Source organism: Mobula birostris, chromosome 5 (assembly GCF_030028105.1).
Source record: "Mobula birostris isolate sMobBir1 chromosome 5, sMobBir1.hap1, whole genome shotgun sequence".
Lineage (NCBI taxonomy): Eukaryota > Metazoa > Chordata > Chondrichthyes > Myliobatiformes > Myliobatidae > Mobula > Mobula birostris.
The window spans coordinates 37,623,566-37,639,647 of NC_092374.1; the positions used below are offsets into that span (position 1 = coordinate 37,623,566).

The window sequence follows — 16,082 nt, forward strand, 5'->3', positions numbered from 1 at the left end:
CTCTGGTCCTAGACTCCCCCATAATAGGAAACGTCCTCTCTACATCCACTCTATCTAGGTGTTTTGATGGGTTTAAATGAGGTCCCCCTTCATTCTTCTAAACACCAGCAAGTAGAGGCTCAGAGCCATCAAACACTCATACGTTAACGCTTTCATTAGCGGAATTATTCTCATGAAACTCCTCTGGACTCTCTCCAATGCCAGCACATTTTTTCGTAGATAAGAGGCCTAAAGTTGCTCGCAATACTCCAGGTATGATCTGACCAATTCCTTATAAAGCACCAGCATTACATCCTTGCCTTTATGTTCTAGTCCTTTCGAAATGAATGGTAATATTGCAGTTACCTTCCTTACCACCAACTCAACCTGCAAGTTAACCTTTCAGGAATCCTGCATGAGGGTTCCCAAGTTCCTTTGCACCTCTGATTTCACAATTTTCTCCCTGTTTAGATAACAGTCTATACCTTTATTCCTTTTACTAAAGTGCACGAACATACACTTCCCTACACTATATGCCATCTGTAAGTCCTTCTGCAGATTCCCTGCTTCTTCAACACTACCTAACCCCTCTGTATCTCCGTAACATCCGCAAACCTGGCCACAAAGCCACCAATTCCGTCATCCAAATTATTTACATGTAACGTGAAAAGAAGTGGTCCCAACACTGACCCCTGCAGAACACCACTAGTCACTGGTAGCCAATCAGAAAAGGCCCCCTTTATTCCCACTGTTTGCCTATCTTCTATCTATGCTAATATCTTTCTTGTAATACCATGGACGCTTATTTTGAAGCTTCATGCGCAGCACCTTATCAAGGCCTTCTGAAAATCAAAGTGAACAACACCCACTGACTCTTCTTTGTCTATCCTGTCTGGTATTTCCTCAAAGAATTCGAACAGATTTGTAAGGCAAGATTTTCCCTTCAGGAAACTATTGCTGACTTTGTGCTAATTTAGCTTGTGACTCCAAGTACCCTGAAACTTTATCCTTAATAATGGACTCAAACATCTTCCCAACCCTGAAGTCAAGCTAACTGGCCTATAATTTCCTGTCTTTTGCCTCAAACCCTTCTTAAAGAGTGGAGTGACATTTGCTATTTTCCAGTCTTCTGGAACCATTCCAGAGTCTAGTGATTCTTGAAAGATCACTACATATCATTCCACAATCTCTTCAGCTACCTCTTTCAGAACCCTGGGGTAGAGTCTATCTGGTCCGGGTGATTTACCTGCCATCAGACCTTCCAGTTTCCCAAGCACCTTTGCCATAGTAATAGCAACTACACTCACTTGTGCCCGCAGGCACTCTTGAATTTCTAGTGGGGTCTTCTACAGTGAAGATTTTCACACTCAGCAGAGCAGTAGTAATCCAAAAACGTCCTGTTGTGTGTCATTTTAATTCACAATCTTGCTTCTCTTCTGACCTGTCCTCCTGCAGCCTCCACCTCTGCTTGGTTGAGATATAACATAAACTTGAAAAAAATCTCATCATCTATACAGTCATGCTGTTTCCTTAAAATGTCTTGTAAACTGTCATGCTGTTTATCACCTCATCTAGTTTAACCTATCCCCATAGATCCTCACTAGTCCTGCCAGTTCTGCTTTGAAAATGATAAAACCTCCACTGCCCACAGTTCTGAGGCTGGGTCGTTGACCCAAAATGCTAACTGGTTTCTCCTTCCATATAAGCTGCTTGACGAAGCACTCTTTCAGCATTTTAGTTGTTGATTCATAATGTCCACAAACCAATCAGATCCCAATAATCAATTTGTAAGTCAGAGGCAATGACAGAACACAGAACATAGAATAGTACAGCACAGTACAGGCCCTTCGGCCCACATTGTTGTGCCGACCCTCAAACCCTGCCTCCCATATAACTCCCCACCTTAAATTCCTCCATATACCTGTCTAATAGTCTCTTAAATTTCACTAGTGTATCTGCCTCCACCACTGACTCAGGCAGTGTATTCCACGCACCAACCACTCTCCGAGTAAAAAACATTCCTCTAATATCCCCCTTGAACCTCCCACTCCTTACCTTAAAGCCATGTCCTCTTGTATTGAGCAGTGGTGCACTGGGGAAGAGGCGCTGGCCATCCACTCTATCTATTCCTCTTAATATCTTGTACACCTCTATCATGTCTCCTCTCATCGTCCTTCTCTCCAAAGAGTAAAGCCCTAGCTCCCGTAATCTCTGATCACAATCCATACTCTCTAAACCAGGCAGCATCCTGGTAAATTTCCTCTGTACCCTTTCCAATGCTTCCACATCCTTCCTATAGTGAGGTGACCAGAACTGGACACAGTACTCCAAGTGTGGCCTAACCAGAGTTTTATAGAGCTGCACTCTTAAACTCTATCCCGCGACTCTTAAACTCTATCCCTCGACTTATGAAAGCTAACACCCCATAAGCTTTCTTAACTACCCTATTCACCTGTGAGGCAATTTTCAGGGATCTGTGGACATGTACCCCCAGATCCCTCTGCTCCTCCACACCACCAAGTACCCTGCCATTTACTTTGTACTCTGCCTTGGAGTTTGTCCTTCCAAAGTGTACCACCTCACACTTCTCTGGGTTGAACTCCATCTGCCACTTCTCAGCCCACTTCTGCAACGTATCAATGTCTCTCTGCAATCTTCGACAATCCTCTACACTATCTACAACACCACCAACCTTTGTGTCATCTGCAAACTTGCAAACCCACCCTTCTGCCCCCACATCCAGGTCGTTAAAAAAATCACGAAAAGTAGAGGTCCCAGAACAGATCCTCGTGGGACACCACTAGTCACAATCCTCCAATCTGAAAGTACTCCCTCCACCACCACCCTCTGCCTTCTGCAGGCGAGCCAATTCTGAATCCACCTGGCCAAACTTCCCTGGATCCCATGCCTTCTAACTTTCTGAATAAGCCTACCGTGTGGAACCTTGTCAAATGCCTTACTAAAATCCATGTAGATCACATCCACTGCACTACCCTCATCTATATGCCTAGTCACCTCCTCAAAGAACTCTATCAGGCTTGTTAGACACAATCTGCCCCTCACAAAGCCATGCTGACTGTCCCTGATCAGACCATGATTCTCTAAATGCCCATAGATCCCATCTCCAAGAATCTTTTCCAACAGCTTTCCCACCACAGACATAAGGCTCACTAGTCTATAATTACCTGGACTATCCCTACTACCTTTTTTGAACAAGGGGACAACATTCGTCTCCCTCCAATTCTCCGGTACCATTCCCGTAGACAAGGACATAAAGATCCTAGCCAGAGGCTCAGCAATCTATTCCCTCGCCTCATGGAGCAGCCTGGGGAATATTCCGTCAGGCCCCGGGGACTTATCCGTCCTGATGTATTTTAATAACTCCAGCACCTCCTCTCCCTTAATATCAACATGCTCCAGAACATCAACCTCACTCATATTGTCCTCACCGTCAACAAGTTCCCTCTCATTGGTGAATACCGAAGAAAAGTATTCATAGAGGACCTCGCTCACTTCCACAGCCTCCAGGCACATCTTCCCAGCTTTATCCCTAATCGGTCCTATCTTCACTCCTGTCATCCTTTTGTTCTTCACATAATTGAAGAATGCCCTGGGGTTCTCCTTTACCCTACTCGCTAAGGTGAAACTTGATACTTTTGTTCAATTAAAAAAAACATTCTCCGTATTACATAAGGAAACATAAGGATGGAGATAAAGGGAAAGTGAGAATAAGAAAAGTTAAGAATGACAGCAGAATCAACAGAGCAGAAAGCTCAAGAAGGGATCGTACAGTATGGCCAAGTGAAATAGGAATTGATCTGGGAGGTGAGGGGAGTTATGAATTAAAAGTATTTTATATGAATGCACGGAGTATAAGAAATAAAGTGGATGAGCTTGAGGCACAGTTGGAAATTGGTAAGTATGATGTTGTGGGAATAACAGAGACTTGGCTTCAAGTGGACAGGGACTAGGAAATGAATATTCTAGGGTATACGTCCTATTGAAAGGACAGACTGGTGGGCAGAGAGGGTGGGGTGGCTCTGTTGGTGAGGAATGATATTCAGTCCCTTGCGAGGGGGGACATAGAATCAGGAGACGTAGAGTCAGTATGGATAGAACTGAGAAATTCTAAGGGTAGAAAGACCCAAATGGGAGTTATCTACAGGCCCCCAAACAGTAGTCTGGATATAGGGTGTAAGTTGAATCAAGAGTTAAAATTGGCAAGTCGCAAAGGTAATGCTACAGTTGTTATGGGGGACTTCAACATGCAGGTAGACTGGAGGAATCAGGTTGGTACTGGACCCCAAGAAAGGGAGCTTGTGGAGTCCCTCCGAGATGGATTCTTAGAACAGCTTGTACTGGAGCCTACCAGAGAGAACGCAATTCTAGATTTAATGTTGTGCAATGAACCGGATTTGATCAGAGACCTCGAGGTAAAGGAGCCATTAGGAGGTAGTGACCATAATATGGTAAGTTTTAATCTACAATTTGAGAGGGAGAAGGGAAACTTGGAAGTGTCAGTATTACAGCTGAACAAAGGGAACTATGGTGCTATGAGGGAGGAGCTGGCCAAAGTTCAATGGAACAATACTCTAGCAGGGATGACAGTGGAACAGCAACGGCAAGTGTTTCTGGGAATAATGCGGAAGGTGCAGGATCAGTTCATTCCAAAGAGGAAGAAAGATCCTAAGGGGAGGCCGTGGCTGACAAGGGAAGTAATGGACAGTATAAAAATAAAAGAGAAGTATAACATAGCAAAGACGAGTGGGAAGCCGGAGGATTGGGAAACTTTTAAAGAGCAACAGAAGGTAACTAAAAAGGCAATACGCGGAGAAAAATTGAGGTACAAAGGTAAACTAGCCCAGCATATAAAGGAGGATAGTAAAAGCTTCTTTAGGTATGTGAAAAGGAAAAATATAGTTAAGACCAAAATTGGCCCCTTGAAGACAGAAGCGGGTGAATTTATTATGGGGAAAAAGGAAATGGCAGACGAGTTCAACAGGTACTTTGGATCTGTCTTCACTAGGGAAGACACAAACAATCTCCCAGATGTAATAGTGGCCAAAGGACCTAGGGTAATGGATGAATTGAAGGAAATTTATATTAGGCAGGAAATGGTGTTGGATAGGCTGTTGGGTCTGAAGGCTGATAAGTCCCCGGGACCTGATGGTCTGCATCTGATGGGTACTTAAGGAGGTGGCTTTAGAAATCGTGGATGCATTGGTAATCATTTTCCAATGTTCTATAGATTCAGGATCAGTTCCTGTGGATTGGAGGGTGGCTAATGTTGTCCCTCTCTTCAAGAAGGGAGGAAGAGAGAAAACAGGGAATTATAGACCGGTTAGCCTGACGTTGGTGGTGGGAAAGATGCTGGAGTCAATTATAAAAGATGAAATTACAACACATCTGGATAGTAGTAACAGGATTGGTCCGAGTCAGCAAGGATTTACGAAGGGGAAATCGTGCTTGACTAATCTTCTGGAATTTTTTGAGGATGTAACTATGAAAATGGACAAGGGAGAGCCAGTGGATGTAGTGTACCTGGACTTTCAGGAAGCCTTTGATAAAGTCCCACATAGGAGATTAGTGGGCAAAATTAGGGCACATGGTATTGGGGGCAGAGTACCGACATGAATTGAAAATTGGCTGGCTGACAGAAAACAAAGAGTAGCGATTAACGGGTCCCTTTCGGAATGGCAGGCGGTGACCAGTAGGGTACTGCAGGGTTCAGTGCTGGGACCGCAGCTGTTTACAATATATATTAATGATTTAGATGAGGGAATTAAAAGTAACATTAGCAAATTTGCCGATGACACAAAGCTGGGTGGCAGTGTGAAATGTGAGGAGGATGTTATGAGAATGCAGGGTGACTTGGACAGGCTGGGTGAGTGGGCAGATGCATGGCAGATGCAGTTTAATGTGGATAAATGTGAGGTTATCCACTTTGGTGGTAAGAACGGGAAGGCAGATTATTATCTAAATGGAGTCACGTTAGGAAAAGGGGAAGCACAACGAGATCTAGGTGTTCTTGTACATCAGTCACTGAAAGCAAGCATGCAAGTACAGCAGGCAGTGAAGAAAGCTAATGGCATGCTGGCCTTCATAACAAGGGGAATTGAGTATAAGAGAAAAGAGGTCCTTCTGTAGCTGTACAGGGCCCTGGTGAGACCACACCTGGAGTACTGTGTGCAGTTTTAGTCTCCAAATTTGAGGAAGGACATTCTTGCTATTGAGGGAGTGCAGCATTGGTTCACAGGGTTAATTCCCGGGGTGGCAGGACTGTCATATGTCGAAAGATTGGAGCAACTGGGCCTGTATACTCTGGAATTTAGAAGGCTGAGAGAGGATCTTATTGAAACATATAAGATTATTAAGGGATTGGACACACTGGAGGCAGGAAGCATGTTCCCGCTGATGGGTGAGTTCAGAACCAGAGGCCACAGTTTAAGAATAAGGGGTAGGCCATTTAGAATCGAGTTGAGGAAAAACTTTTTCACCCAGGGAGTGGTGGATATATGGAATGCTCTGCCCCAGAAGGCTGTGGAGACCAAGTCTCTGGATGCTTTCAAAAAAAGGAGATGGATAAAGGTCTTAAAGATAGTGGAATCAAAGGTTATGGGGATTAGGCAGGAACTGGATATTGATAGTGGATGATCAGCCAGGATCACAGTGAATGGCAGTGCTGGCTCGAAGGGCCGAATGGCCTACACCTGCACCTATTGTCTATTGTCTATTACTTTCCCATTTTAAAAATTATTTTTAGAGTTCTTATAAAACTCTCTGGCTAGGCACGAGATAAATATCTTCCTAGTTGGTGTGAAAAGGCAGTAGTTTTTCCAGAGCAAAACAATGATGAGAGTAAATTGTACTTCTTAGGCCAAAATTCAGGTCTCTGCTAAAATGCAATTGTCATGTGTTGGATTCCAAATATTCTGTTAATCCTCATAGTGAGTATAATTATACTTTCTTTCACAGAAAAGCATATTCTGTGCAGTAATTCAGGGTGGAAACTCTGATCAATTTATTAATACAGTTGAAAAGGTGGTTTAATTACAAAAACAGTATTTCTAATGAGTGTCCAAACTGTAAGTAATCAGTTTGATCCAAAATAACACCAGCTCAGCCTTGTAAAAGGCAACATTCCTCGGTGTAATTTAGATAAAAAGCACGTTTTTACATCATACCAAAAGAGAAGAAAAATAAAGTTTGTGATATTATTGAAGGCAATTTATAAATAAATCACTGTACAGGTGAAGTCAACTTGTTGATCATATAACTCCAGATATCAATGCCCTATAACAAGCAAGTTCCAGTGCCGCTGAATGGATTTCCAAGCATATTTATCAAAACATTTTTTTTCAGTGGCTTTGCAAAGTCATATACATGAATAAATGACTATTTTTGAGGTTTGGAAATTCAGGAAAAGTGTTGGAACGCCTATTTGGGACCATTTGTGAGATAATAGTGGATAGTCAGAGTGTTTTTCCCAGGACTGAAATGGCTAACGCAAGAGGTTCCAGTTTTAGGGTGCTTGGAAGTAGGTACAGAGGAGATGTCAGGGGTGAGTTTTTTAACACAGAGAGCAGTGAGTGCGTGGATTGGGCTGCCAGTGACAGTGGTGGAGGCGAATACAATTGAGTCTTTTAAGAGACTCTTGGATGGGTACATAGAGCTTAGAAAAATAGAGGGCTATGAGTAACCATACTTAATTTCTAAAGTAAGTACATGTTCAGCACAGCATTGTGGGTCAAAGGGCCTGTATTGGGCTGTACATTCTCTATGCTTCTATAATACAGGATAGTAAAGCTTTAAATGAGTTGAAACTTGGAGGGCAGAGATTCGAAGGTCAGCCAGGCATGCAAGTTATTAGTGGCAATCAGGATACATTAAGAATGCAGGCTGACAAGAATCTGGGTTATACAGTGCTTCAGTAGGAAAAATATTGTGGTGAATTACTCATTAGTTTTATGATTGGGTGTCACATGTGCATTTCTGATAAATATTACCAGTTGAGCCTATTTTAACAATAGGAGGAAAGGAGGAAACCTATTTCATTCATCAATCATAACCTTCCCAGGCAGATAGTTAAATCAGTAGGGTTAGATTTAACATCTCAACACAACTTAGCTCACAAATTAGAAGAGCATGAAAAATCTTTAATCTTGTTTTGTTTCCTAAGATCTGTTTTAACTAACCTTAGAAGCTTCCATTATTATTTTGTTAATTTTTTCTTTATCCAAACCTCCCATTCCAGCTTTGTTATCATTAAGTCCTATTCTGGACAGAATGCCAACATCATTAGCAGTGGTGCTATCTTCGTTTTCTTTTGCAGTGCATTCCATGATGGCTTCTGTTTTTCAATTTCTTTGTACCTTGATCTCTTCTTCAATATCCTAGTCCTAAATAATTAAGATAAGCAAAAAAAGTCTGATCAGTTCTCAAAAAATTAAACAAGTTGACTTATTTTAAAATTGTTGGCCAGCTGAGCTCTACCATTTCTGTTTTTGATTCAGAACCCAACATAAGCAGTTCTACTTGTTTTCTATTTGGCACTGTTATGTCGTAGTTCTAAGATTTACTATGACAGCATTATTAAGATCATTCAGTGTAAAAAAAAATGTTTGAGGAAGGACTTAATGATTATGCTTTCAGATAGGTATCCACTTTCCTTCTGAACACTACAATTGAATCTCCATTCACTACAACCCCTGGCAATGCATTTCAGCACATAAGCATTACATATAGAAAAAATATTTTCTTGTTCTTTTGTCAAACACACGTCTATCTTAATTCTTGGAGCCTTCACCAGTAAAAAAAATGTTTCTCACAGTCTATTCTGCCTACATCCTCAGTATTCCCCAAGGCCCCAACATTCACTAAGTACTGTATACCAATACTCCTAAAGTGCTTCACCTTGCACTTATCAGGATTAAATTCTAGCTGCCATTACTCTGCCCATCAGGGTGTCAACATCTCTGAAGATCTATCCTGCGCCCAACATATGATCCAATTACAAAGAAGGGACAACAGCAGCTATATTTCATTAGGAGTTTGAGGAGACTTAGTGTGTCACCAAATACCCTCGCAAATTTCTAAAGACGTACCATGGAGAGAGTGAAATCTAACTGGATGCAGTACTGTCAGTGGAGGGGCTACTACAGGTTCAGAAAAAGCAGCAGGAAGTTACAAATTTAGCCAGCTCGCTCCATCATGAGCACTAGCCTTCCCAGCATCGAGAGTATCTTCAAAAGGCAATGCCTCAAAAAGGCAATATCCATCATTAAGGACCCCCCTCCACCCTCAATTACCTAGGGCCTGCCCTCTTCTTATTGCTGCCATCAAGGAGGAGGAACAGGAGCTGTGCAAAAGTCTTAGGCATATATACAGCTAGAGCACCCAAGACTTTTGTACAGTAATCTATTTGGCAATGTGGAGCAGAGAGTGAATTTATAAGTCTGGCAGGAGCAAAGGATGTTGGAAATGGCGAGGGTGGAGCACCACGGGAGAGATGTGGGACAGGTGGCAGAGAACTGGAACGGGGATGGCACAAATGCAGAAACACCCAGCCCTAAGGCACCAGGCAAGGTCATAAGATTCTAAAAAAAATTAGTTTATTGATCATTACAGGATGTCTCTCTGATGTCTCCTACTCCCTCCCCTCTCCCTTCCCCTTTTCCCAACCATGATTCCCCTCTTCTTGTCCCCTTCCCACTCTCAGTCCACAACAGACACTCATATCAGAATCAGGCTTATCATCAAACTTCCTTTTGCAGCAACAGTAGTCAACTTATATTTGCAGTCAACTTGCCAATCAAAATGTAATACTTCACATATATTCTGTGTTAAATTCCTGCATTAAATTTCATCTGTCATATATCTGTAATATATAAAATTACCACAGTACTGTACAAAAGTCTTAAGCACTCTAACCATATATATATCTATGATTTTTGCATGATATTGTGTGTGTATATACATGCTTTTTATATACATTCCTTACTGTCATCTAGAGGGTTTTTTTAATTATGCATTGTAATGTATTGCTGCCACAAAACAACATACTTCAGGGCATATGCCAGTGATATTAATCCTGATTCTGATTTCCAATTGATCATAATCACCTTCCTATCTTTGACTTCCTCAGTTTCAGCAACAATATATTGAATGTCTAGATCTCTGTTGTTATACAACTTTCAGAATTGTGTTTGTTAGTTTATATTGTCAACTTGCCAATCAAAATGTAATACTTCACATATATTCTGTATTAAATTCCTGCATTAAATTTCATCTGTCATATATCTGGCTTGCTACCAATCTCTTTGTGCCTCCTGCAATTCCATTACAATCCTCATCACAGTTTAATAAACTTCCATATTTATATTACCTCTTCTCATTCTATCAAAACGTAACACTTCACATTTCATCTTCTGTATTTTCGCTTGGTGTCTTTCCTATAATTCTTATCTTCTATCAGCTTCTCTATACCTCTTTGAAATCTCCAACTATCATCTAAGTTCACTACACCAAGTTTTTTTTTGTCATTTGTAAATTGTGGTTTGCACTCAAAAGCCACTATTTTAAAGATGTCACAGCAAGCCAAAACAAACAATCCCAGGCAGGATTTCACTAACTGTATGTTGTTCTAATCAAAGTCTTGAATGTTCTTTGGGCAATCCATTTAAATTGTGCTTTGGGATGTACAGTTTTTTGAGATTTTGTAGTTGCATAGTTTTGCTGAACAAAGGAGTATTTCGAGATCCAGCTTTATTCTATCTCCTGGCTTCAGATCTCATCAGTAGTTATCGGTGAGTGAACACAACAAATTACCAATGAGGTGCTGTATTATATCGACATGGCAAGTTCAGCAGAAGACTTGTGCACAAGTCTACAATACCAGCAAACTCAATGGCAGCCCAGCTGAAGTTAATCGAAACTTTGACCAGCAGTTTACCAGTGAGTCAGTGTCAAAAACTGAACAGAACTCATGTTAGTCAGTTGTGCCCATTACCAACTTCCAGTTCAACGCCACTTTGGGAGCTACATCTGAATCATGCCTTAAACGGTATAAAGATATACTCCGGGTCGAGTTCGCCAGTAAACTCAGCTTATAGAAGACATGCAATTTGCTCCGCAAACGGGGTACTGTTGAACACGAGCATTATTTCAGCTTCATTCTGCTCAAGAACCCATGTGACTTATCATTTAAACAAAACTGTCAGACAGCTAACAAGCATTTTTGGAGAGCAGTCATCTCTGTTCAGTGTTTGCTATCAATGCCTGAAACTCATTAAATATGACACCGATGACTTCATCACATATGCCAGTGTCGTCAATCACGAATGTAAAAAGTTCAAGCTAGGTAACATGACTGAATCACAGTTTAAATGTCCGATTTTTATTTGCAGACTTCAGGCACTTGGTGATGCAGAGATTTGCAAATGGATCCTGGCCAGACTGGAGCAAGACCCTGATATGACTTTACAAGCTGTCACTCAAGAATGTCAGTGTTTGATCAACCTGAAACATGATTCCAACCTGGTCAAACAGCCCAAACACCAACACTCAGCAGATCTCCAAGTGGGCAAACACAGCTTGTTGGAACTGTGGTGCATGGCATTATGCAAGAAACTGCCAATACAAGAAACTCATTTATAGCAAATGCCAACACCATAGTCACAAAGAAGACTTTTGCCATCTTTCACTCACTTCTAGGCTACTGAAACACAAGGACAAGAAAGACAAAAGCCATGAAAATCTACAGAGTTTAATGGTCATGTTCAAATTTGACTTTACCCCCAGGAGATGGTACGTCCACATACTTATCGACAATGAGTTGGTCAAGCTACAATTTGATATGGTGTCAGCCATGACCATAATCTCCAAACACATGTGCTGGGCACTTGCCTCCCCACCAGTCAAAATAACTTCTCATTCCGCCTGCAATGCATCCGGTGGAACCCTCCAGATGACTGGCGAATTGCACTGCACCTTGAAGCTGAATTGCAAACAAGCAAATGGTGCGTGCTACCTAACAGACCAGCCAAAATTGAATGTCCTTGGCACTGACTGGATGAACAAGCTTGATCTCTGGAGCACCCCTCCGAATGAGGACTGTACAAAGAAACTGGCCGTTCAAATCACATCAGTCGACACAATACCACCATCAGTATGTGAGATCATGCAACAACAACTGCAACAGCACCATGCAGCAGTGTTTCAAGAAGGTTTAGGTTGTTGCACCAAACTGCAAGTGAAAGTGCATCTCCATACAGATGCAAAGCCCCAAAAGATCAGCACCATGCGCTGCCATACCAATCATGCAGCAAGAGCTAGGTCGCCTGCAATAGACTGTTGCGATCAAAGCTGCCAACTACTCACAATGGGTGGCTCCAATAGTTATTATCAAGAAAGCTAAGGGTACAGTGAGGTTGTGTGCAAATTTTTCAACAGGTCTCAGTGGGGTTCTGGACTCACTCCAGTACCTATTACCAGTACCGGCAGATCTTTTTCCAAAATTGAACAGTGGAATCTACTTTGGACTTGGCTGAAGTGACAGAAAATTCACAGGAGCTGCTCACCATTACAACACATTAAGGGGTCACTTTCCTTCCTCTGTCTGCCTTTCAGGGTAAATGCGGCTCCTTCAATTTTCCTAAAGCTTATGGACAGCATGCTGAGTGGAATTGACAGTGTTGCCACTTACCTCAATGACATCATTGTGATGGGCACAAGCTACTGTTGTCAATCTTCATGTCTAAGAAAGGTATCCTGGTGTACACAGCTAGCCATCTACAAAGGTGGGCAACGATTTAATTAGCCTACTGATTTTGAAATCAAGTACACACCAAACCGGAAACTTGGTCAGCCAGATGCGCTCTCCAGACTTATGACTCAGCAGATTGCTGAAAACAAAGACAGTTGTGGCTGCAATTTCAATGGATTCCGAAGTCCAATATAGGGAGTATGGGATGCTGCTGAAGGTCCTCTGGTCACGGTCCACAAGATCTGAGCAGAAATGGCTGCAGATCTTCTTCTTCAGCATATCGCCAGATACCAGATGGTCAGTTAAGGTTGAGGAAGATGTCGTACTCTTTTACCATGTCATACATCACTCTCAACTGTGGACTCCTGCCCAATATTTGGAGAGAGAATAGTGATTCCATGAACACTTCGACCAAAAGTATTGAAAGAACTCAACTATGGTCACTCGGGTATCAACTGAATGAAAGCACTGGCAAGAAGCTTTGTATACTGGCTGGTCATAGATAAACATTAGGATGCAAGCAGTGGACTCAGTGCTCTATGGCAGCAAAGAATCCAAGTCGAGCTGATCCACAACCATGACGTCACGCTACCAGACCTTGGCATCAAGTACATACGAATAACCTGGAGGAAGGAACCTTATGTAAATTTACCAATGATACAAAAATAGGTAGAAGGGCGTGTTGTGATAAGGAGACTGCGACTGTGCAACAGGATATAGGTAGATTGCATGAGTGGGCAAAAGGTTGTCAAATTAAGTTTATGGTGGGAAAGTATGATGTCATGCACTTTAGTAAGTAAAATCAAAAGGCAGATTATTATCTAAACAAAGATCGAGATGTTCCAGTGCATGAGTCAAAACAGGTCCAACAAGTAGTTAAGGCGGCAAACAACATTTTGGTCTTCATTACAAAGGGACTGGAGTCTGAAAACAGGGAGGCTTTGTTCAATTGTACATGGTGTTGGTGAGGTTTCATCTGGAATACAGCATATAGTTTTCATCCACTCACTTAAAAGCAATATATAGTAGCACTGGAGAGGGGATAAAAGATAATTCCTGAGATGCGAGATTCTTGTCCTACAAAGAAAGTCTAAATAGTTTGGGCTATGTTCCTTAAAGTTTTTAAGAATAAGTTTTTAAGAACCTTATACAGGAATAAAATATCTTAAGTAGGCTTGACAGGATAGATGCTGGGATGTTTTCACTAGTGGAAGAATCTTGGACTAGAGAACATAAGAACAAGGTAAGGGCCCATTCATTTAAAACTAAGTACACAGAAATTTGATCTTGCAGAGGGCAGAGAGTATCTGGAATTTTCTGCCCCAGTGGGTGATGGAAGCTGAATCATTAGCCCTACTTACAGTGGAGGAGTTAATATTTGATATTTCAAGCATGAAGAATTGACAAAGAAAAGTTGAGGTCAGAGATCAACCATGATATTAGATGGTGAAAAAGGCTTGAAGGGACTGATAGCTCACTCCTGCTTCTATATTCTTGTGCTCTTATATAAAACTGTACAATCCCAATTAAGTTATTGCTGACCCCTTACCCTCATCATAGTCTTCAACTTACTTTTCAGCAATTAGACTGTGAATGATCATAATGGGAAGACTTTCTCCACTTGGCAATATTGTTAGCTGATATATTTCTATACAGTACTTCCTTCTGATATAGGAGACTATTCTGACCCATTGAATCTATGCCAAACATCAGAGTCTATCATTAGTTTTTTTGTAACCTATTCTTCCTTCATTTCCTATCAACTTCCCCAGAATTCAATACCCATCTACAGCAGGGGCAAATTAACCTTTGTTACATGGGTGGAAATCTGAGCACTTGGAGGAAACCTACGTGATAACAGGGAGAATGCAGATTCCATAAAGGCAGCACCCATTGTCAGCACTAAACTCTGGTCACGGGAGCTGACAGACAGTAATTTTATTAGCTGTGCCCAATGCATTTTAGTCGGGTGACTCTTGACCATCCAGATGGTACAGGGAAATGAGATTACATTGGTCCAAATTATGCTGGAATGGACTTTGTATAGAATGCAGCACCAGTGTGACATGTTCCCCTGCTGGAAAGAAGAAAGATTTCCCAGACGTAGAAACACAGAAAACCTACAGCACAATACAGGCCCTTCGGCCCACAAAGCTGTGCCAAACACGTCCTTACCTTTGAACTATCTAAGCTTACCCATAGCCCTCCATTTTTCTGAGCTCCATGTACCTATCCAGGAGTCTCTTAAAAGACCCTATCGTTTCCGCCTCCACCACCGCTGCCGGCAGCCCATTCCATGCACTCACCACTCTCTTGTAAAAAACTTATCCAACATCTACTCTGTACCTACTGCCAAGCACCTTAAAACTATGCCCTCTCACGCTAGCCACTTCAGCCCTGGGAAAAAGTCTCTGACTATCCACATGATCAATGCCTCTCATTATCTTGGACACGTCTATCAGGTCACTTCTTATCCTCCGTCGCTCCAAGGAGAAAAGGCCGAGTTCATGCAACCTATTCTCATAAGGCATGCTCCCCAATCCAGGCAACAGCCTTGTAAATCTCCTCTGCACTCTTTCTATGGTTTCCACGTCCTTCCTGTAGTGAGGCAACCAGAACTGAGCACAGTACTCCAAGTGGGGTCTGACCAGGGTCCTATATAGCTCGGCTCTTAAACTCAATCCCGCAACTGATGAAGGCCAATGACTGTATGCCTTCGTAGTGAATGACCTTAGTAAATGAAAAGTTCAGTTCCTTAATTCAGAAAGTTTGAGATTAAGAAAGAGGCAGGAATGATAGCGAAGTAAATCAGATTGATTAGTCAAATCAGAAACCGAAATAAGAAATGGGGAAAGAAAGACTTATGTCAAAGAGAAAGAGACAGGAAAATAAGAGGGAAAGCAACATTTCTCAGTTTCTGCCTGAAATTTGAAACTCCTCAATTAAACTATTCCCTTTTAGATTTACTGTACATTCTTCCAATGTCACTTAATAACTTAGCTGAGACTATTTTATATTGTAAAATTTCATCTTACTGTTGTAATGAATTTGTTCTTTAATGTAAGCACACAATACTCTAATTAAAGTGAGGATGACTTATTTTAACAAGTCCAACCACACAGTATCACACCACTTATCATCTTCTGTGGTTTAGTTTACGGAAAAATAATGTACATAGTTTTTTTTAGCATTTTTATTGCACCAAGATCAAGTTCAAATTGCATTTCAATATTTGTAAATGTACCACAGGAGATCTTGATGCACCCTGAAATTGTAGTAGTTCATAAGATAAACAATACGATTTCTAAGTTTTGAGAGTTTCCATTTATATACATCTTAA

The 16,082-nt window shown here is 41.6% G+C and overlaps 1 protein-coding gene across 8 annotated transcripts in view; it reads right to left on the reverse strand.

The window, feature by feature from the left end:
• polk (polymerase (DNA directed) kappa) overlaps nt 1-16,082 on the reverse strand; it is an 80,662-nt gene that overhangs the window by 53,655 nt on the left and 10,925 nt on the right. For all 8 annotated transcript variants that reach the window (XM_072257892.1, XM_072257891.1, XM_072257895.1 and 5 more), the window contains exon 2: nt 8,175-8,378. In XM_072257892.1, coding sequence (XP_072113993.1) covers nt 8,175-8,321 — 147 coding nt within the window. In that variant the 5' untranslated portion in view covers nt 8,322-8,378. The remainder of the gene's footprint in view (nt 1-8,174; nt 8,379-16,082) is intronic.